The 24,818-nt window shown below is 26.6% G+C and overlaps 1 protein-coding gene across 1 annotated transcript in view; it reads right to left on the bottom strand.

Annotated features, from left to right (window-relative positions):
- The window catches only part of LOC129618840 (UDP-glucosyltransferase 2), a 43,577-nt gene that overhangs the window by 1,890 nt on the left and 16,869 nt on the right, over nucleotides 1-24,818 (bottom strand). Inside the window, exons 2-3 of the mRNA XM_055533893.1 lie at nucleotides 5,670-5,807; nucleotides 4,717-4,900 (exon numbers count right to left, since the gene is read on the bottom strand). Coding sequence (XP_055389868.1) covers nucleotides 4,717-4,900; nucleotides 5,670-5,806 — 321 coding nt within the window. The 5' untranslated portion in view covers nucleotide 5,807. The remainder of the gene's footprint in view (nucleotides 1-4,716; nucleotides 4,901-5,669; nucleotides 5,808-24,818) is intronic.

Raw genomic sequence — 24,818 nt, 5'->3', positions numbered from 1 at the left:
AACTACATTAGAAAGCTCTACATTAGAAAACTCCATCGAAATGTTCTTAACCATAAAGTGAATTAAAAAATGACTGATAGTCATTTTGAGAAAAATTGAATTTGTAATAAAATTACCGTGTCGTCTTTGTTAACTGTTGTTTGTACTAGTGTTGGGGAACTAACGTGATATATTGATAGTTCTACAACATGTAATCCGGATAATTTATACATAGTATTTAATAAAGCGCGTTGAAAATCACTTTTGATTTTTTGACAAAAATACTTAAACACTAACTGACTTTCTTCAAATTTGAAATTATTGAGCGCAATATCGCAAATATCAGAACTAAACCAAAAATGGAACCACATTAATATTTAAGCTTAAATTCAGTATTCAAATGACAAAATATAGAGTGTTAAATTTCAAGTTCAAGTTTTCACATGACTATTAACTGTTTTCGTTTGTTCATTCCAAAAAGAGAGAATAGAAAGGATAGACTATTCAGGAGAAATCTTACCACTAAATTTCTAAAAATATTTTTTTATATTTTTGTACATTCTTCAATGAGAAAACTACTTCCCTCTTGTTTTTATAGAAGTTACACAAAACTTAAAGCACTGAAGAAAAAGATTGCCGAAATGTAACATTATTTGTCAAAATTTAATAGTAAATAAACTTAGGAGTAGAGGAAGAGAGAAAGAAATTTTATTCCAATAAAAATAAAACAATTCTAATAAAAAAAAATAAATTTTACTGATATTTATATGAATTATATAGATGATAAATTTATTGGTCCTTGGATTTACCATTTGAAAGAATAATTACTCAAAAAGTTTAAGGGAATCAGCGTTATCAAAAGTTAATAAATTCAACCGCCTACTGTAAATTTTTGATATTTTAGGATACATTGGATCTCAACGATTTTGGCAGGTACGAGTATTTTAATGAATTTTGACCAAATTTCTAATTGTTCACGTATTTTAGTTTATAACTCCCGTTGTAGAGCCGATAAGAGATTCAAACAAAAAGCTTTTAAAAGATCTTATGAGGGGTTTGAAATATTGATACAATTTATGTTTTGTGTACTCTAGGATTTACATTATAAATTTTAAAAAATTAATTTTTTTCGTATTATCATTTTATTTTTGCCTAAAAATTATACGCCATAAAATTTTATGGAATTTTAGCGCATGTCCCAAGCTGCTAATTTATGAATTTTAGCTGCTAAACTTGAAAATATCACTTCAAATTCGGGAAATAATCTAAGAGAGCCATTTATATAACAAAATTTTAAAAATTTTATTGAAAATTTCAATTTTTGTAATTTTTTGTTTATATTATTCTTAATTATAGCAAGCATCTAGTAAAAATATTATTAATGTTTTATGTACTTTTATTTTGATAAAATTAATACTTTGTTTTATCGTTTTATTGAATTGACAGTTTGAGTAAAATTCATATTCAATCGTTGATTAGAATCTGTTAAGAATTTGAATAAAAGAGGTTTTACTGTAAATAATCATATAAAATAATTGTCAATGGTTATCAAAATCAAACACTTAGTAATTACAGTTATATTTTTATGATTTCATTGTTGACAGATGCAACTAATTTTTTTGCTTAAAATGATTTTACTTGATGACCACTGATTAATTAAAAAACTTGTATTCTTCAAATTAAATAACATCAAAGCAGGGATAATGTTTTGAAGAATATGCAAATATACACTTAGTACATGGTGAAGCACAATAAAAAATCTTCTTTAGCTTGGAAAATTTAAGGCGAAAGAGAAACTTGCCATATTACCGCACATTTATAAACATTTATACATAGGTAATTGAACGAACGACATAAATTTACTTGGAATAGACAAGGAAGATGATGTATTTCTACACCTTAGTAGGAAATTAGTATACATATAGAATAAATATGAGTTTGCATCCCCCAAACAAACGTTTGAAGAATATTGTGCAAAATCAACTAGTGCAAAATTTAAAAAGTCATGATTTAAGAGTTAGAAAGAGATTCTGCGAGATTACGCGGAAAATGGTTCGAAATGACCTATCCTTATTAAAAAACATATTGTATATACCGATGAGCAACATTTAAAAAGGCCGGAATTTTAAATTTCCACAACTCGTGTATTTGATCAAACACAAACCAGCATGCAATGTTGGGAACTATTAATTAAAAAAGTCGCAAGAGAAATATTTGGTGTGGAATCATTGGAAATGTACTTATTCGGAAAGAATTGGAATCTAAATTAGAGTTTTGTCTCAGCTTTCTTCAAGATGATCTTGAGTTTTGTTCAACATGATATGAAAAAAAAATTACTGATTAAATTATTGATTGCTACATCACCCTGCATGTGCATAAACATACAACTTTAATTTCTGCTCTGTAATGTGGAATAATATAAAACATTTGAAAACATTAACGTTATTTGGTAGGTCAACAAAATATACTCAAATTAATTATTTGCGTAATTATCATACAAAAAATTAATGTAGAATTTCATATGCATATTAATTTTAGTATTTATACTTTAATATTAATTATAGCATTTTTATATTTGCTCATTTGCTAGTAAACTTCAAGGTAGTGTAAGAACTTTTTTTACCTTTATAACTTGTTTTAATTTTTGAGATTACTAATTTTATGCGGTGCGTTTAAATTGATCGCAAAATCATAATAAAAGTACCTATACAACTCAGCATAAAAAAATTGCTTATAGATTTCAGATGGAATTTTTTAGAACAGTTCTTGTACACTGAGTATATATATGTATATTCCTATGTATGTAAATCTGTACATGTTTACTAGTTAACATTGAATATTACTTAGAAAAATAATATTTAGAGCAAAAGTCAAGTTTTAATTTCAAGATTTTCGTTGCTTTTTTGTCCATAATTTTTACACAAATAGAATAATGTAGATCGTAAGCACTCATGATCACATACAGACACCATATATTTTATTTGTATATACATATACATTATATTATGACCAAATATAGCTACGTGTATTCATAATAAGGTATGTAAAGTTCAGTTGAATCAAAATTGTAAATAGTTATTGAAAATCAGTTTTAGTTTTACGGTTTAGTTCGTGCATAAAATTGCTTTACATGTAAAGTTGATTTCTTTAGTATTTTAAATTATGAAGTCAGGGTCGGTCAAAGAACTCTTTGTTTATATTTGAAACTACCGCGTTAAAAGCACCAATATCATGTAAAAAGTGCATGTATGACCAAATTTTTTTTACTTAAACTAATTTAAAATGGAATTATTTTAAAATTATGTTAAAAATATTTTCAAATTAACATGTTTTAGAATTCATTTTGGTTTTAAATTTTTATGTTTAAATCAGTTATTTTGATCGAACATAAGAATATGCAAAGTACCGAAATATGCAAATGTAATTAAATGTAGTTTGCTAGTTCTTGAATAATGGTTTTATGGTTAATGTAATTATTTTTAGTGGATAATCTATAAACGTTTTTATACGGGGCATCTCCGTTGTTTTAGACATGTCCGTCCGTCCTATTAGTCGCACGATAACTTAAAAACAAATTAAGCAAATGCCACCCAACTTTCATAAGTTTTTTTTGCCCCAAGGACGGGCCCTAATATAATTGGACCAATTCAGACAACGGGTTCGGAAGCTACCATACAACTTAATGAGATTATTTTAAATATTTTAAACAACTAATAAAGGTATAAATATGAAATTTTGTATACATGTGTCCAATTACATATTACATGAGCTTAAAAAATTTTCAAGGAATGGCTGCGCTGATTCGGGCAGTTGTCATGCAACTCCAAAAGCTAAGATTAGACATATTCCTGAAATTTTTCTGGAATGGCTAGAATAATTGCCATACAACAATGTAAACTAATTCTAAACATTTTAAAAACTAGTCAAAGTGCAGGGGAATTCTTTAAGGTTCAGATCGACTGAAACGTTTTTACTTGTTACTGTAACATTTAACATAAAAAATGTAAATCCATGGTTTGGTTTTTTGTTTAAATTTGAACTTGTTTCTATACAGAATAAGGTCTTGCCATGAAAATTGGTTATCTCAATAAAAAATCATATTGTTACCATCTTTTTAAGGATATATTTTTTGGAAAAAGGGCAAATACTAGTTCGTTTTTGCTTTTACAGAGGTTTGGTAGGGTTAAGTTAAATAGGGGACCCCATAATAATAAAAAAATAAGAGTTAAAAAAAAATTGGTTTTAGTAAAATTCAGTATTTAACGATATCTACACATATAAACAGCAAACATTTAAAAACATTCAAGTTGCCATGCCATCTATAAGAATAACTGTTCAGGAAATTTAAGAAAAAAAGAATTGTTTGAGATAAGGTATTTGAAGGGTCTATTTTGACATTTACTTATATTTTGTTATTGCAGAAAAATTATTTTTAAATTAATTTTAACATTGTGTTTACTACTAAAATTTACAAACTGTCAGTGTCCTGAACATAGTTTTTTCAAAAACTTAGAACTATAAGGCTATGAATTCAAAGAATTATGTATTTGCTTTAAAAACAATAAGTTCATAGAAAAAAATCCTCTTAAGTTTAAACGAATTGAAGACTATTAAGATTTCGGTTCGTATCACTCTAGCATATTTCAAATAGAAAAATTTCTACCACAGTTTTCCTTAACGTATTTAATTATTTATGTTTGTAGTTCTATTCATTGGGATTTGTAAAGCTAAACTTACTTGGAAAGGATATCTAAGTACATCCCATGCTGACACTGGCATTTTACCAGCCATTCTAGCACCGAGCAAATCCCAATTTGTATAATTATGTATGTAATCGACTAGACCTGATGGTGTTATTTCATGTAATCCGTTTAAACTGAAATCGGGTGTGAAGCCATTTAAAAATGTTATATTATGACCCCTGTTTTAATATAAAAATAAAAATAAAAAATTAGTTTTAAATAAACATAAAAATTTTAAGAAATTTTTTCAATGTGTATAAATTTTCTTAAATAATGGGATTTTCCATGAAATCTATTATATTTTCTGATGTATGGAATCTAACGAATCTATTTTAATTTTTCGCTTTGCTACACTACGTCAAAAATTTAATTAAAATAAAAGTGAAAATTGATTTTGTAATTAATTAGTTAATATTTATACCGTTAATTACAAAATTAATTTTATAAATTGAAATAATTCAGATATCTATATATTTTCGTATATTAATATTTATGCTCGGTTTACCTCATTGTAAGATCTAAAAAAGAGAATCAAAAAATTGTTTAAAACTTTAATATGATCTGGGTCCTGAAATTCGATTTTATTTTCAAGAAAAATATTTCGTTTCATTACATAATACATTAAATAGATAAACAATTTCTCACTGTTCATTTAAAGCAATCTATTGTACCTGCACGAGCACATAAAGTTTTAAGACTTTGGGTAAAATGTCATTAATCCTGGTTATGCAAGTTTGTTGAAATAACAAAATAATAATAGCTCAGTTAAATGTATATGTACCGAGAAAACCATTTAAACACAAAATTTACTTTGCTTAATTGCATAATTTTACTGAAATGCCTCGTTATTTAAATCAAAATATAAATTTCTGCTAAATTATGCACGAAAAGGTTTAATAAAAATGCTGTTTATAATAATGATAAAAAAAATATTAATATTACACTTACCTATTAATAAGACCCCTTGACAATTCCCAAAATGGAATTTTATGTGATTTTGTACCACCCATAGTAACCATTAATATTTCAGCGGTTAATGACATCCCAATATGGGTGATTAATAATAATGTAGTAAAAAATTTCATCCTAAAATAAAAAATATGATAATAAAATTTTAATTGTCATAATTTGTAAAAAAGAAAATGTTTAATAATGTTATAATGAGTAATTGTTGCATTTTGTCACAATGTTGAAATTTTTTATTTTAGTTATTTTTCTTTTTAAATATTGCCTCAAGAATTATGTAATTGAAAATTATTATTTTTCAATACTGTTCATTTTAGTGTAATTGACTTTTCTAAAGTAAGATGTTTCATTAAGTTTCTTACCCATATATATGTTTTAATTTGCAAGTAAAAAGTTACACAATAGTGTTATACGATTAATATCAAGTTTAATAGATTACGGGGTTGAACACTCATATTGTTCTCCTATTTTTAAGCATTTTTCCAACGATATTAAAAAAATTAAGTGCTATGATAGTGACAATATTTTACTCTGTCCCGTCCATCTATCGTGCGTTATTTTACAAAACTTGTAATTTTTATCTTAGCTTCAATCTTTTACAAGTTTTGCATAAACATTTTTTGAGTTTTGTAAATACAAAATAGTGGTTTGTTTCTTGGATCGCGCAAAAGCATAACCAAACATCATAATGACAAAATCCCTTTTGCAATTAGGATTTTCTTAAAACCTAATTTTTTCAAATCATTTCGTAGGGTGCACGTTGTAGAAGTCAATGATTTTAACAGGTTTATTTAGTTAGAATAAAAGTTAGTTTTTCCAGCTCTTTCTCCTTCAAAGTTTTCAATGTAATTGACTTTTCTAAAGTCTTTGAAATGACTTGTTTTAAAAGTATTTTAACTTGTTCAAGGAAAAGTGCTACTTTATTCACAAAACTCTTTCGATTCCTTTTGACTTTAAATAGGAAGTTTAAAGTTTTTAGTTATTGTTTTTTAATCGAACCTAAAACAAATTATTTAAAAAAAATTTAAACATGTGACAGAGTCAAAATCGTATTGAAGGTTAAACTAGTTGAGTACTAGTTGAGTTTAAAAAAACAAAAAATTTTAATCTAATTAATTTAAGAATTACATAAGATTGTAAAAATAGCTTCCATAAACTTATTTCAAATATAAAGAAACTCTATCCTTCTAATTTTTCTACAAGTTTCTGCAAAAAATTTTGTAAATATGTCATAAGTAATGATAACACACATACACAGATTTTTTTGTTTTAAAATGTACTTGCAAAGAGAAAAAGTATTTTTACTATTCACAAAAATTATTGCATTTCTCATTTAAAGAGAATTCAATGAAATTTTTTTATATCATGACATAAAGCTTTTATATCATGACATACAAATTTTTTGTATAACTGAGGAGAAAATGTAAGTGAACAATAAAATTGATTACTTTACATGTTTAGCCATATTATATAACATGTTCCTTACACAGTGAGAGAGAGGAAAAGAGAAAAATTTTTTATTACTATTTTACGTGCTACACAGTTCTTCATATATATATACCTATATATATATTTGTATATACTTGTAAATATTGCTTAATTCAAAAACACCTTGTATAAACATTTTATGAATCCATTCTTAATACCTGATCAGCAAAATGCATCCAGTAAAATTTATAATATACATATTATAATACGTATATTATTTCAAAAAGTATGTACATTGCTCAAATTGAATATTTCTTATTAAGCACTTAGATATAATTTGAAATATCATTATGTTGAGATGTATTCATGTATAGCATGCTCTGGAAATTGTTGTCTTAAATCGCGGTAATACAAAGAGTTACAGAAGTTTTGACTTTCATCGTAACTCTATACTCTGGCATACTACTACCATTCTAAAAATGTTTTCTCATAGTATTGTCTGCGGAAAGTTTGTTTGGATGGAATTAACATAATTTTCTTCATTATTTCTGTAACTACATTAAAATTCAATCGCAACAATGCGCGGAAAAAAACCTTAAAAACAGTGGTTTATGTGCCTTTCGCTTTTCGTTTTTCTGTTTTAATCTTTAACTTTTCTCTTTCTCATTTTTGTTACATATGTATTTATGTATATATGTATGTACTAGGAAACCGGGAAAAAATATTGAACTTTCATTTAGTATAACATGACTAACAATAATTATTGGAATTTACTATTTTAAAATATTGACGACTCAAATTTACTGGTTTCCATCTAGGTATTTTGATATACATACATACATATACATGTTCACCGTCTTGAGCTTTGATTACTATGTTCATGCTTAAATAAGTGTATTGAATATTTGCATTGCATTCGTTTGTAAGCGCGTGATTGTAAAGAGATGGCGTATAATAACGATATAAGGCTAGTTTAGTAAAGAATTAAGAAAAATATTTACAATAATGTATAGAAGTAAACAGTAGCTATAATAATTTAAAAATATTTAAAGGGTAAAGCGTAAGGAAGTAGTTAAACTAAATTTACCGCTATGGTTTTTGCTTTTCTGTTTTGGTAAGCAAAAGAAAGTACCTGCATTGTTGGAAATATTTATTTTGAAATACAGTTGTGTTATGCATACCGTGTTGTGTAAACGATTTTATAATATTGTGATGGTGTTAAAAAAATTATAGTGAAAATTTTTTGACCTTCAACTTGAATTTTTTTTCTTTCTGTTACTAATGTTGGTGGTAATAAAAATTTATGTATGTAGGTATGTTATATAAACAAAAATTCTGTATTGTTATGTAAGGGTATTCTGATTATGTTTGATGTTCCGCTCTTTTAACGTGAGTTTAATTTTGATATTAACATTTTTTTGATAATTTATTGGTATTTGAATTTAAATTTCTTATTCTTAATGATTTTTAATGAACAAATGTTGCAACGAAAGATTGCTTCGTAGAATGCAAAAGGTGGTATATTGGTAGCATCTTATAACATGCTCAAAGTTTTTTATTAGTAACTACATAATTTCGTTTATAAATTTAAATTGTTACAGATAAATTTGTCAACATCAGGAATGTCAAACATGTAGCCCGCGATTCGCATCCGGAGCGCAGCTGTTCATCCTGTGGCTCGTTACCATTTTTTGAAATTGTGAAATTCAATTCTTATAATTTTGTTACAAATATTGATTTAGATCAGTAAGAAAGTTTTGAAGTCAAAGTGAAAGTTCTGCGGGAGTTTTCCACACAGCCAAAAATCAAACTTATGCATATGCGAAAAATACATAATTTCGAGAAGTTGTAAACGACTGTATTATAAATCAAATACTTATTTATTTTAACCAGTTTAAGTAAATAAGAGATTTTCCGAATATTATAATTAGAATAAATTATTAAAAACCGAATTCGAAAGAAGATTTTTAGATTTTAATAGTGATATCAAAATGAATTTAATTAGGTATATACATAGGTACTTTTCCATTTTCTATTGATATTGAAACACTTGATGCAAATTTACAATTGAAATAGAAATGCTGTGCGATATTACAATAAAAATTTTTTTAAGAAAAGCGGAAATTACTAAATTTTATAATTATTTACCTATAAATCAATTAAGCGTGTTTTGATCATGTTCGGAAGCACATATTTCTATGAACTGTAGTTTTCGATATTAAAAAATAATAAAACGGCTGAAAGATCAAGATTGATAGATCAACATGTTCATTCCATATTAAAAATATTGAAAATTACAACTGCGAATTAAATTCAACCAAATTTCGAAGATTTAGTACTCGTAACAGAAAAACTTTGCTAAATTTCTTTAAAAAAATGATTTTTTATTTTTTTGTATGATTGTATTATTTTTATGTTTCATATTTTGTTATGCTGATATTGAAAATCAAAATTTGAATATAATTCAGAGGTTTAAGTTTTTTTTATTGTGTGGCCTGAAGCAATGAACGAAAACCCTAAAATGGCCCGTAATAGTATAGTTCTTTACTAGCCCTCAGTTATTCCTTTTCTTTTCTACTAAACCAACACGTAAGATTAAATACAAAAGTCAAGTGTATTTTACTCCTATGATAAGTTTTAATTTAAAACTAAATTTGTTTCTAAATTTTTAATACAAGAGTCATATTTTGTCTTTAATGCAAATTAAAAATATTTTTGTTATACATAAGTAAATAAAATTACAAAAAATTTCATATTGTTTAAATTTATTTTAATTTTAGAAGCATGAAGTGAAAAATTATAATTTACAATAAAATAATACAAAAAAACAACATGCTAAGAAAATAAAATACTGTAAAATAATCAAGGTATTAACCAATCAAAATGGATTATTACATTTTATCATTGTTAAACAATTTTAATTTCCTTTCTTTTAAGGTTAATTTGAAGTGTAACAATAACTGCAATTCAGTTTAATAGGTGTGCATTGTTACAGTTTTCAAAAATTGTAAAGAAAAATGGTGTTAATGTTATAATTTATTGCAAAATATTGTTAAAAAGCGGTGTGAAAATATTGGAACCTTAAAAAGAATTATATTGAAATTACTTCTGGTTGCGTTTCTTCAATGAAATTTTTTATACCCTGCACTTCGTGAAGGGTATATTAACTTTGGTATGGAGTTTGTAACTACTTGAAGGAGTCATCTGCGGTATGGACATATATATATATTCTTGCTCAGCGTAAAATTCTGCGTCGATTAAGACATGTCCGTCCGTCCGTCCGTCCGTCCGTCCGTCCGTCCGTCCGTCCGTCCGTCCGTCCGTCCGATCGCACGATAACTCAAAAACGAATAATGCAATCGACACCAAACTTTCACAAGTTTTTTCTTTTGTGCCAAGGACGAACCCTATTGTTATTGGACTAAGTCGGACAACGGGTTCGGGTAGCTGCCATACAACTCCAAGAGTTTATTTTAAATATTTCAAAAACTAATAAAGCTATAAATATAAAATTTTGTATACATGTGTCCGAATATATTCTACACATGCTCTAAAAATTATGATGGGATAGCTGCACCGGTTCGGGTGGCTGCCATACAACTCCAACAGCAAATTTTTTATATTCGGCAAAATAATAAAGTCAGATTCATGAAACTTGGCAGTCATGTGTCCAATTATAGGTCAAATATATTTCCGAAGTTTTGGAGGAATTGCTTGACAGGTTCGGGTACCTGCCATACAACTCCAGAAGCTAATTTTAAATATTTGGAAAAATAATAAAGTCAGATTCATGAAACTTGGCAGTTGGATGTCCGATTGTAGATCAGATATATTTGCGAAGTTTTAGTGAAATTGCTTGACAGGTTCGGGTACATGCCATACAACCCTAAAAGCTTATTTTAAATATTTGGAAAAATAATAAAGTGAAATTCATGAGATTTGGCAGTAGTGTGTCCAATTATGGGTCAGACATATTTGTAAAGTTTTGGTGCGATTGCTTGACTGGTTCGAGTAGCTCCCATACAAGTCAAAAAGCTTATTCTTAATATTTGGAAAAATAATAAAGTCAGATTCATGAAACTTGGCAGTCACGTGTCCAATTATGGGTCAAATATATTTCTGAAGTTGTGGTGGAATTGCTTAACAGGTTCGAGTAGATCCCATACAAGTCTAAAAGCTTATTCTTAATATTTGGAAAAATAATAAAGTCAGATTCATGAAACTTGGCAGTTGTGTGTCCGATTATAGATCAGATATATTTGTGAAGTTTTGATGGAATTGCTTGACAGGTTTAGGTACTTACCATACAACTCCAAAAGCTAATTTTAAATATTTTGAAAAATTATAAGGTCAGATTGATGAAACTTGGCAGTCGGATGTCCAATTATAGGTCAGACATGTCCGTGAAGTTTCTATAGAATGATCTCACAGGTTCGAGTAATTGCTACACAATAACGAAAGGTGCAGGGTATAATTCAATCGGTTTATACCGACTGAAACGTTTTTACTTGTTTATATTTTCATTTTCTACCGCAAATTTATTGTTTTCATTTTCTTGTAGAAAATTTACGAGAACAACAAGGAAGTACACGTTTTCTAAAATAAAATAAATGCCTAATTTAACAATTTACAGTATAGCGTAACTGATTTAAAATTAGATATTTAAACGAGAAAAAATAGAGTTGACAGTGTCAACTCTGTAATACCCATACGAATTTGTTATCCTATGTATACCAACAAATATGTCATTGTGCGAATAAATATCCCTGACTATGGAACTATCACCTTAGTTGCCATATTACCATATTAATTTATGCAAAATTTTAGTACTGTGTTTTCAATATTTTCTAAGATATGGCGAAACTGCTATTGAAGTTGCATGACAGCTACGAGAGAAGTGAAATCGATTTGAACGAATTTTATGAAACATATTAACCCTACTTATATATTTGCTTGTGTGAAATTTCAATATCACAGTTTTTATAGTTTTTGATATATAGCCAAATAACTGGCGTAGTATGGCGGCTACCAGAAGAAGCTAAGCAATTTCAACAACTTTAATCAAACACATTGGCCCTACTAATATATTCACTTGTGTGCAATTTCAACACCAAAGCTTTCATAGTTTCTAAGATATAGTCAAATAAATTTTGAAGTAGTATGGCAGCTACCCGAACCAGTACCCCGATCATATCAAATTTAAATAGAGTTCTGTATATTTATTTACTATAATAAATAATTTGTGAAAATTTTGTGAACTTAGCTCAATTAGTTTATTAATTGTTGGGACGGATAGACAAAGCTAAATCGACTCAGAATTCGATGCTGATCAAAAACATACACTTGAGTCTATATCTCAGACCGTTATTTCTTAGCGTTACATGTTTCTAGCAGATGGAGAAGAACGAGTCTTGGCAAAAAAATTAAAAGAAACTTTGCTTCACAAACTGGGACCCGAATCAATATCTTATTTGTTTTAATTTTAAGTGTTATAAGTTCGTTTTCATTAAAAGCTTTTTTTAATACTTCTAGTGGTGAAATATTGAGAAGTAATATTTTCTATTCATATTATCTAACACAATATCAATAGAAACTATTCTATTTAGATAGTGTAGATTTTCTATCTTAATACACTTCACCTAGAACTTGGGCCTAAGAACAATTTAGGAACAGACATTTCCATTTTTTAAGGATGTTTTTCTCACTATAATTTTAAGTTTATAAATTCAAAAGTTATTTGGTCTCAAAAGTTGAAAGATGTTTAGATTACTTTTTGGGTTAAAAGTTTAGAAACTGTTGAAACCACAGTACTGAAACGAAAATTGTAAAAATAGGTGAATTTGCCATATTTTTCGATAAAAATCTTTAAAATAGTAGTGCTATTGTGTCACTTTACATGTATAAAAACCAAGAAGTCCTATATGAAACACTGTGGCAATACAAGCCTTAAAATCATTTACTCGTACAGGTATCACAGAGTTAGCACTACCAACTCTGTACACTCCCGTTTTATGTGCTTTAAAAAATCATTTTAAATAACTTACATATATGAAATTGCGTGTTATATAGTTAATGTTCTCTATATGCAAAGTAGAAAATTTTTATCTTATGTATGAACCACAAAAACATGAATATTTTCTCGCATATTAAATGTTTCCATGTGTAAGATTCGTATTAAAATTGGAAGAAACAAAGCCAAAAATAATATAATATTAAAAAATTATGAATTAGTTTTCAAATCGTAAGATAAAATTAAATCAAGGCTTGGTAAATATACGGCATAACGAATAAAAGTTGGAATAGGTAATGAAAAAGAAAAAAGGCCTGAGTAACAATAGAAAAGAAACAACAAAATGTTAATGTAAGTAACAAAAGAAAATAAAATGAACGTCAAATGATAGTTAAAATACATAACTTTTACTTTTTCTTTTTTTTTACCAATGTTGACACTAATTTGTATGCGGAATTTTTATTTAAAAAATATTGTCGATGAAACAAAAAATGGAAAAAAAATGGTTATTACAGCATTCAATTTTTACCTTCTTCTTTTATTTTGGCATTAGTAGAAACATTTTTTTGTAAAACGTTTAAAATTTCTTTATATATGCCTGTAGGATAGGTACACAAACAATATATTTCAAAATATATGTGTGTGTAAGCATGGTGTTTTAAAAATTAATGCTTGTAGATGAACAATGGTATCAATTTTTTTTTACATATTTGGTAACACCTGACTAGTGAAACTGAAAGTAAAATGAGTGTGAACGTCGTATTAAACAATAATATTTTACAAAAACAAAAAAAATTCAATATTCTTATTTGAATATATTGAAATTTATGTTTATTTTTTGATTTGTTATGATGGTTAATTCAGCGAGTTTTAACGCCCGTAATGGAAAACTTTACTTGCAAGTTGCCAAGCAGAGTTCAATTTTAAATAAATTGCACCGCATTAAAAATTATAGCCAAGTATATTTCAAACTTATAATTTTTGTTGGTATTTCCGATTAAGGGAAATAAATTCAGTCATTGCGACAAGATTAGTTAAAATTTAGTTTGGTGTAATTAAGTTAACTTTAGAAGATCAAACCCGTTACCTATAAATAAAATAATGACAATGAACTGGACTTTATGTAAGTTAAACCAAAGACATTAAAAATACAATTATAATGTCTTTGGTTAAACGCATATTTTTCATTATATTGCATTCAAATATGCATTACCTACATTTGTGTAGCACTTATAACAAGTCGAAAGAACTGTAAATGAAAGCTGAATTAAATTTGACAATTTTCTATAACTAATTTAAAAGTAGCATTCATATAAGATTGTTTTATACAATACAAAATAAAGTTTTTGTTTTTTTTCTAAATTTTAGTTTAATTGCGATGCACGACACTTGTAACAAACGCATTGTTAATTTAAAAATCTTAACTGAATGCCACATACTTAAAAGAATATTTCAACTTTGTAATACTCGTAATAGTATTGTTATATTTGAGTGAAACTCATTTAAATGTCATTTAAATTTATTTCCATATCAAATTTTGTGTAATTTGAAAAATTATGAATAATGCGAAAGAAAATTAATTGCGTTGTAAAGTTAATTGAATCCGATTTTTTCCAATACATATGACATATGTAATATTGTTGACAATTTAAATATTGTTATTCTCATAACGAGAAATAAAAATTTTGGGATATGAAGTGTAACGTTTATTATTAACTGACAATTTTTAAAACATTTATAATAACGACAAATTAATAAATAAACTACAGAACTAAGAAAAAATAAATTCAGATTAAAGAAATAGTTTGTTAGTCGCATTTCAAGAACCAATGAAAACATTTTCTTTCAAGGATTTGTTATGGACATATAAAGTAATTGTATATAAAGTTATGGAATTCATTTTTTTATTGATAATAATAATAATATAGCATGTAAGGAAACACTCTCTGTTACTAATTTGTTTATTGTAACTTTTTTTAAAATGAATGCTGAAGTTTGAACAAATTTAAAAAGTTTATGTTATTTAGGAGAATCGATTAAATAAATTTAATTTATTGTTATTAAAATTTTATTTCGGGGTTTTGAAATTTGAAAATATTTTTGATTATTATCTAATGCCACAGATTATATTTAAGACAGCTTATATTTGCTAAAATTAAGCAAATCCTATTAAAACTACACTATATACATTCCATTACCGAAGGAAATATAAACTTAAAACTTAAATTGAAATCAATGGAATTTTTATTGACAATTACTAATTATTTAAATTTATAATTAATAACTTTTAAATTTTGTAAACATTATTATGAAATAATATTTGTTAATTAAATTATTTACAAATTATATTATTACATAAAATTCGAGTTTGTTTGCATGTAGCTAAAGAATAATATTTGAATTTCAATATTTAATGTTCTAAATACCTTTTCATATTAAGTATTCTATATTTGTGGTAACACTCAATTTATGTTTGCTTACGATCAAACTTTAATTAAAAGTCAAGTTAATTAATATTTAATTTATTAGGTAAATTTCATAAAATGAAAATATAAAAAAAAAATTAAAAAAAGTACCTACTTTATAACAATTTTTGTTTTGTATTTAGTGGTGTTAATCGATTCGACCAGTTACTTATACCACATAATGTATAATGTGTAATTAAAGTAATTGCATAAATTCGAGAAACCCAGTAAAAAGTAATAGCGAAGCCAAGTAACTAAGTTAATTTAAAATTACTTAATATGTTTTACGTAAATTGAATTTTATTTTAGTGCGTATTAGTACTTGCATGTAAATTGGAAAAATAAAAAAATATTACAATAAATTTTACCTTATAAAGTTTTATTACAAAATTTAGCTGAATATTTTAATTAAATATTTGCGTGTGTGCTTTGCTTTTTTTAATAAATACTTAAAATTTAATAAGAAAATGTGATTTTTAATAATAGATGCACATGTATTCAGTTAATTTAATCAATAATCCTGTTTTTTTCGGTAAATTTCCCCTAGATAAATAAATATAATCGAGTATCTTATACTGTACTTAGTATGCATCATATTTAGTGACCTAATCATATCTATTAAACATCTATTTTGCTTTTAAAGGATTTATTTAAACTCAATAGTCGAAAAATGTGTAATTTATAGCGTAGATCTCATGTACTGTTTAACGCGCTTATATTCTTCACCATTTTGGGTAGAATTTTTTATTTGATTGGAATAATTACATGTGGGCAAAAAATTCAATGCGTATAAGGGAGAAAATAACCGTGTTCGACTTATTTTAATAATTATTTCAATATTTATTTAAATGTACATATTAACTTGTGATTCTTATAAAAAATTTTTAAATAAGTAAAAGTAAAAAGATGGAAATGAAGATATTTGATCATGCAAAGTAATATACCTTAATACTTTAAATTGCCTTATTAACTGTTCAAATCAGACAAAAGGCTTGCACCATTTTTTTTAAAGCATTGGATTAATAGATCTCCTTAATAAACATACGTATGTGACAATGTGGTATTAAAACCATTATATTTTACAGAAATTTTGATTTTTTCGTCAGTCACTGAAGATAATACAAACTAGGAAATGGAAATTTCCTTGCAAATAGTTTCGTATTTGTTCTAATATTTTGTATTACTGTCATCATTTATTTTAAAGAAAATATAGGTATCGTCTGAATTGCACCTACAACGCATTAGACATACTCTATCATCTTCTGAAATGTTAACAAAAAAAAATTTGACGATGTCTTATGTTCAGAGTTTATTCGATGTTCTGTGTGCCACGTTGTGTAACACTCAAATATCTGTCAAATCGTGTGTTCGAAATTATTTCGATGCATATGTTTTATTTAATATTTTCAAAATGGATCGATCTACACATAATAGTTAATGTTAAATAAGTAGAAATTTTTAAACTAAAATAAATTAAAGCAACAAATTTTCTTACTAAACTAAGAATAACCTAAATACAAGTTCTCAAATGTAAAATAATACAATTTGTTAAAAACAAAAATAGACACAATGCATCAAACATTATATTGAAATTTCATTTTTTACGATTTTGATAAATTCGTACAACTTTTAATTGATGGTTCCGAAGAAATCCTAATTAACATACTTAAGTATTAACATTTTTGACATACTTATTCTTAAAAAATTTAAGTAAAATAAAAGAAATGTGCCTATTCGTTTTTCTCGGTTTATCTGTCCTTTTACAGGATTTCAACATCCTTTGAGATAGAAAAATTAAATTTGCACAACAATTGGATAAATTTGTATATATATTATGTTTCGAGAACAAAATTTGACTAGAATTTAATATGTACTTGTATAGTATTGCTTTAAATTATAATTTTTAAAGTCGTGAAAACACAAGTTTTTGACAAATCCAGACCAAAGGCAAATATAAACAAGTAAAAATGTTTCAGTCGGTATAAACCGTTTGAATTACACTACGCACCTTTCGTTAGTGTGAAATCATTCTATAGAAACTTCACGGACATGTCTGACCTATAATTGGACATTCGACTGCCAAGTTTCATGAATCTGACTTTATAATTTTTCCAAATATTTAAAATTAGCTTTTGGAATTGAATGCAAGTACCTGAACCTGTCAAGCAATTCCATCAAAACTTCACAAATATATCTGATCTATAATCGGACACACAATTGCCAAGTTTCATGAATCTGATTTTATTATTTTTTCAAATATTAAGAATAAGCTTTTAGACTTGAATAGGAGCTACTCGAACCTGTCAAGCAATCCCACCAAAACTTTAGAAATATGTCTGACCTATAATTGGACACACGACTGCCAATTTTTATGAATCTGACTTTATTATTTTTCCAAATATTTAAAATTACACAGAAAAAAAAGTGGTCGGGAAATATTCCAAAAAAATATAGGATTCAAAATTTAGGAACGATTACAAATTTTTTTTAAAACGAATCTTAAAAAAATATCATAGATTTCCAATTTTTGCACTCACTGCCATAGCTTTAAACACATGTTCCTAAAACAAAAGTAAACTTGCATGACGGTTTTCAGTACTATTATTTCAGCATTATTTCTTTTTTGCTGTGGGACTGGTTTCCAATATTTTTGGGAAATCTTTCGCTCTGCTTGTGGTGTTATTACAATTTTTTTTTGGAATCAGTTACAATTTTTTGTTGCGACAAAGCCCATTATTTTACGCACTCAACTCTAAAGACTTTGGGATAATGTACCAAAAACACATGTTTTTTCATCAGTAACAAATCCAAAAATTGTTTTGGATATAATACTATTTTAATTTGTTGTGAATAATAATTTTTTTTAGAAAATACGTTTTATTTTAGAAAGTAATATTAATTTCATTTGGAATGAACACTAAATTTTTTGAGTCGCTAAAACTTTCTCATTTTTGTATTTGTTCTTATGTTTTTAATCACATTTCAAACATATTTTGGCACTCGCTATTTAAACTTTAGGAGCAGGTACTAATTATAGCTTTTTTTTTCCATAGTAAAAATGAAATGAGTAATGCAATTATTACGAGAATCATACCTGTGATTTTTTGAAAAAATATCAAAATAATAGAAAACAGCTCGTACAGGTTTTATGACAAAGATCAAAATAATGAAAACATATGGACGATAAAAAATAAAAATGCAGAAATAAGAATTCAAATATTTAGAAACAAAAAAAATTAATAATTCTTTTGCACACTTAGTTCGCAAGAAAGTTTAAATTTGTTTGTTTTTGAAACATTTTGCATTATTGAAAAGAATTTCAATATCGTAAAAATATTGAAAAATATGATAGCTTCCACTTTATTTGAAATCTTTTGTAGGCTTTATATTCAATTCAAAACACTTATATATATTGTAAGTGAAAAGAATATACATCTTTATTATTTTTGAAGTCGAAAAGTCTTCATAGACTTTTGAAGTAATTTTTTGACGTTATATTTCGTCATTTTTAAGCATAACACAGCAGATTTTTATACTTTTAATAAAAGGCACACATTTTAACAATAAAATGAATTAAGAATTATATCGCTTATATGGCAGTTTGAACTTGACTTTTAGGTATTATATTTCAAGTTATTATTAATATTTCAAGTCAAGTAAGCAAAGTTTTTGATAAACTTGAGCGAAGCTGGCTTCAAATCGAGGAACGTTTATATAAACATAAAATAGGCTTCGAATAGGCTTGAAGCTGCCATATAAACGGGATAAAAATTTATATAGAATATCAAAGATGCTTCATTTATTTGCAATATGTGGCAAAATATGAAAGAATATGTCAAAAAAAGGTAAAAAATTACCCTCAGTTTCTGAGTATCCCAAGTTAATTGAAATTGAAATTCGTAAAATAAAACAATATCAAACCGCTTTGCTTTACCTCCAAAAATATTACAATTTCACAGAATAACATAATTTTGTCACATTATGTTATATCATATTACAAAGTTTATGTATCCACTTAGCAAGTTAAGTTTATTTACAATGTCTTTGAAGAGGGAATTAACTTCAATTTAATTAATGAAACCTGAACAAGCAATATAAATAAAATGAACATCTTAGTTATTTTATTCTTACATATTTGACTTTAAACCATACGGCAATATTTTTGCTACACAGCTTAGTGTACATTACAAAATGTACTAGCTTTAATCCATTGAATTTTCGTGCTACCAACCAAAAATATTGGTATTCTTTCCCAAAATATTGAGAAAACAACAGTGACGCGCATAACATGGTACGCATTACCACATTTTTTGGAGTGTTGCTAAAAAAAGCCAAAACGTTTCCTAAAATAATGGCACCTGTCAACGCAAATATCCAATTGTTTTAAGACGCGCAAAAAAAATTGAGAGAAAATGTTAGTTTATCAGTGCACTTGATCGAGTAAAGTAGTGTTATAAAATTTTTGTGCTGTGTTTTTTTTTAAAGTGAAAAAAATTAAAGGTTTGTAATTTTATATAACACTTATGCTTTAATTAAATAATAAAAATTTTAGTAAATAAATAATTAAAATTTTAATAAAAATTAATGTAATTAGATATATGCTTATTTATTGAAAAATAAAAAAATTCAGCTTTTAATCATATGCATTGGTGAAAATTTTGGTAAGTTTGAAATTTTTTTACTTATAGCCATACATTTTTTAGCTTTTAACGTTTAAAAAACTAAAATTTTTTACTTAGTTAATTTTTTTTCGACGTTGTTTAAATTTTTGAGTTTTCAAAATAATGCAAATTCTTGATATATTATGCAGTATCGTATTTGACCTGCTTTAGGACATATTTTAAAAACGTTTCAAATAAACCTGTACTAAATAAATAAACATTTTCATTTTCTTTTTTTTTCTTTTAAGGACAAATTCACAAGGTTTAAGGTTTATATTATGAATTTTCTTCAACTTTAAATGAAAAAGAAACAATTTTAAATCGTTTCGTGTTTTAAGTATTTTCAAAATTCTGAGCCAGTTTGGAACTTCATTCAGCAAGGAATTTGTGAAATTAAATCCGTATATGGCAAAAGGTCCAGCGTTTATCGGATTTCAAGAAGAAGAAAAACACTAAAATTTTTTAAATTTTTTAAATAAGTATGAATGAATTTTTGTGTTGCAAAATTTATAGTTATGTTAAGTTAAATTATTGATTCAAAATTTTTGTTATAATATAGTATTTGTCAAATTTTTTTTTAAATTTTAAAACTTAGATAATTTCATCGTAATTGTTATGTTATAACTTTATACTCAATCCTTGTTTTTTTATTTTAATTCATTTAAATAAATTAAGAGACAATAAATTTGTTTTTTATTAAAATTTAAATAATTAGTTTTTAATTATTAAAGAAAAAGATTTTCTAATTACAATATATAGAAATATAAATTCTTGATATACTTTTTTTTGTAAATATAAAGTTAAGTTTAGACTATTAAAAAAGGAAGAAGTAACATGTTAATGTAGTACATTTAACATAATATTTGGCAGGGAACACTTAGTGGGGAATGCACTTTTTAATAAAAATTTCCTTATAAATCATGAGACGATATCTCAAAATGTAAGGAAGATATTCCCATATTTTAGAAAATGCCTCCAAGCAAAACAAGGCATCTGCTACAAAATAGAAATGGACTGATTCCGTTTGTTCACAGGCATATATTACTTAAAAAATTGAGGAACTTTTACAATGTTTTATAGTAATAGCTACACTTGGTAAAGAGAACAAGTGTTCAGTAGTATTAGTAATAACACCTATATAAAATAGTGTTTATTACCATAAAAAATGAAGCAATTCCCTTTTTTATTGGATACTTGCTGCTTAAATTATTGTGCACTGTCTACAAAAAAACTATGGTAACAGTTACTTAATTTAAATTGTATTCCTTACAAAGTTTATTATGCATTGAGTTCTAATATTGTTAGTAGTGATTGCCAAAGTTTTGGAATGTAGCACAAAACAAGAATAGGATTTATTTCCAATATCTATGACTGCTATTCCATATTTAACTAGAAATTATTCAAAAAAAAATTGAAGAAATTCCTAAATTAAAAGGAAATTTAGCATATTTTTTATGGAATTGTGAGGTAATCATTCCAAAAAAAACAGTTGCAGTCAGTGCCAATTTTGGTCACTATGCCAAAATTTCCCAAAAATGAGGTAGTAGAACTATCGAAAATTGGGGACTCACTCCAATTTTTTTTTTCCGTGTAGCTTCTGGAGTTGTATGGCAGGTACCCGAACCTGTCAAGCAATTCCTCTAAAACTTCAGAAATATATTTGATCTATAATTGGGCACATGACTGCCAAGTTTCATGAATCTGACTTTATTATTTTGCCGAATATAAAAAATTTGCTGTTGGAGTTGTATGGCAGCCACCCGAACCGGTGCAGCTATTCCATTATAATTTTTAGAGCATGTGTAGAATATAATTGGACGCATGTATACACAATTTTATATTTATAGCTTTATTAGTTTTTGAAATATTTAAAATAAACTCTTTGAGTTGTATGGCAGCTACCCGAACCCGTTGTCCGAATTAGTTCAATAACAATAGGGTTTGTTCTTGGTACAAAAGAAAAAACTTGAAAGTTTGGTCTCGATTGCATTATTTGTTTTTGAGTTATCGTGCGATCGGATGGACGAACGAACGGACATGTCTAAATCGACGCAGAATTTTACTCTGAGCAAGAATATATATATATGTCCATACCGCAGATGACTCCTTCAAGTAGTTACAAACTCCATACCAAGGTTAATCAAGCTATTTCTTGTATCATAAAAAATTATACGTATAGCTGCATATTTTCAGATATCTATAAATTTTTTATGTCTATATCAAAAACAATTTCGCTTATATAGGAAACTATAAAGGCCACAACGTTTCATTATGCATAAGCAATAATTAAATACTTTTTGAAGCTACTTCTCACCAAATTTTGTTGCTGCTGCAAGAGTTACTATCAAATTTGTTTGTTATGGTTGCAAGTTCAAACTCCAGTTTTTTTAGGTTTTAACAACGTTCTATTATCTTCAAAATCATATCGGTTTTCATATGGCTTTAAAAAAAACATTTTGTACAAACACAATATCAGAGCTGACGCAGAAAATTGCTTTGTTTTTCTTATAAATAAGCTCATCTTTTTCAGTAAAGGAAAACCGTTTCAAAATAAAACAAAATTTTAGCAAAAGTATTGATGTTGAAGGTTTTTGTTGTAGAAGGAATTCAAGAGTAGTTAAGAGCCAAATTAAAAGTAAATTCTGAAACTTTTTCTACTTTTTATCTTATTTTTGTATGATATTGGTAAGTTGTTAAAGTTGGAATGGATTAAACTATTTAATGGCTTAGTTGCACGTAATGATATTTTGTTCTTCATATTCTACATTAATGAGAACTAAAAATTAAAAAAACGCACGATAAGATTATGTGCCTTTTTTACTGACCGTATTGTTTATACAATAGGTAGGTTATGTGATGGCAACAAATTTTGTATATCGAGTTTTCGGTGGGAATGCACTTCTCCATAGTAGAGAAGTGTAAATAAACTATTTTTAGCAACCTCTCGGCCTGTCGGTCTGTGTTTGCACGCGTGTATCTCAAGTCCGGCTGCACCGATTTTGAGGAAATTTTATATGCAAGTTTATTTCGATCATGGCACGGATTGATCATCTTTTGGGATATATCAGGCCTCGGGAACTGCATTTTTTAGCGGGCCTGTTTTACATTTTTGACGATTTTCAAGAAAATATTCAAGCTATTTACTTTAAATTTCATATATAAGCTTCAAGCGACCGTCCGCGAAACCTTTGAAAGAAATCAGGCGTCAGCAACTAGACGTTTACTACTGGCCAAATATATATTTTATAAAGAGAAATAATCAACCGATTTCATTGAAATTTATTATTTAAACTCTTCGTACTAAAACAATTAACATAAAAATTTTTTGGAAAGATCAGGGCTCGAAAACTGACGTGCGGGCTGATTTTACATTTTTCACCACATCTGCGAAGGGAATTGATGGAATATCTTGAAATTTGATATTTGAGTTCCGGTTATTACCGAAACTAACTGTCGAGCATTTCATGGAATTCGGGTAGCACAAAGCAAAATTCTACTAAGAGCCAAATTTCTAGGTATGTTAACTATAAGCTTACTAATGCCCTAAAAATTGGAAAGGAGTATTTAAAATTCATTTTTATAATATTGCGTAACACTTTCACTTAACTAGACAATACACAATGTGCTGACCACATCAGATTTTTTATTAATTAATTAATTAAAAATTTATGAATCTAATTCAAAAATTTTCAATTTCCATTCACATAGTTTCTTTTTTGATTTTAAACAAAACACAACCATAAAAATACAATAGGTAGGTATGTATATGATGATTTCTTTTGTCAACATTAAAATATAAGTGGTCGAAATACGTGACTTTGTGAAAAAATTTCTTGCAATCTTTTTGGAAACAATTTGCATTTATTCATACAATATTTATGCCTATAAAAATTCAAGTAAAGTTGAATATTTTTTATTTTTAAAATTTACGTTACCCATTACCATTATTTGCATAGTGATTATATGAAATGAATTTCATATTATTTGACCATTTAGTCCAATTTTAATTAAATTGATTTTTATATTTGCAAAAAATATTCAAGCAAAATTATCGAATTATTTACATACATATGTACATATTATATTGACTGCAATTCGCATATTTACACATAACGGAATTTATAAATTAGTGTTCCGATTTATTGAATTATTTATTTTTATAAAGGCTATTATTAAAAAATTTAAGTACCATATAAAAATACAAAAGAACAGAAATAACTTCTATATACGTATTACTTCTATAGACCTTTTCTCTTAAAATTCAATTATCCAATAATTTTAAGTTTTGAATAATTTCCTTATGTACGTTATGCTTAAATGCTTGGAACTTTGATATTATATTATTATTTTATCATAATTTAAATGGTTAATAATTGCTTTTAATATTTAAAATTATGAAAGCGAAATCCAATCTTTATATAGCATTGTTTTGAACTGATTTGAGTTATTAGAAACTATACTTTTCATTAAAAAAATGAAGCATTCATTGAACTCATACATTTAATTAAGTAAGTTAAATGAGCAGAAAAAGAAAGACACTATAAAGCAAAAGAAAACAGAACGGCAT

This window comes from Condylostylus longicornis, unplaced genomic scaffold (assembly GCF_029603195.1).
Source record: "Condylostylus longicornis isolate FDR11 unplaced genomic scaffold, ASM2960319v2 ptg000001l, whole genome shotgun sequence".
NCBI classification, from domain to species: domain Eukaryota; kingdom Metazoa; phylum Arthropoda; class Insecta; order Diptera; family Dolichopodidae; genus Condylostylus; species Condylostylus longicornis.
The sequence above is the reverse complement of the archived record's forward strand: the minus strand, read 5'-3'. Positions and strand labels throughout refer to the sequence as shown.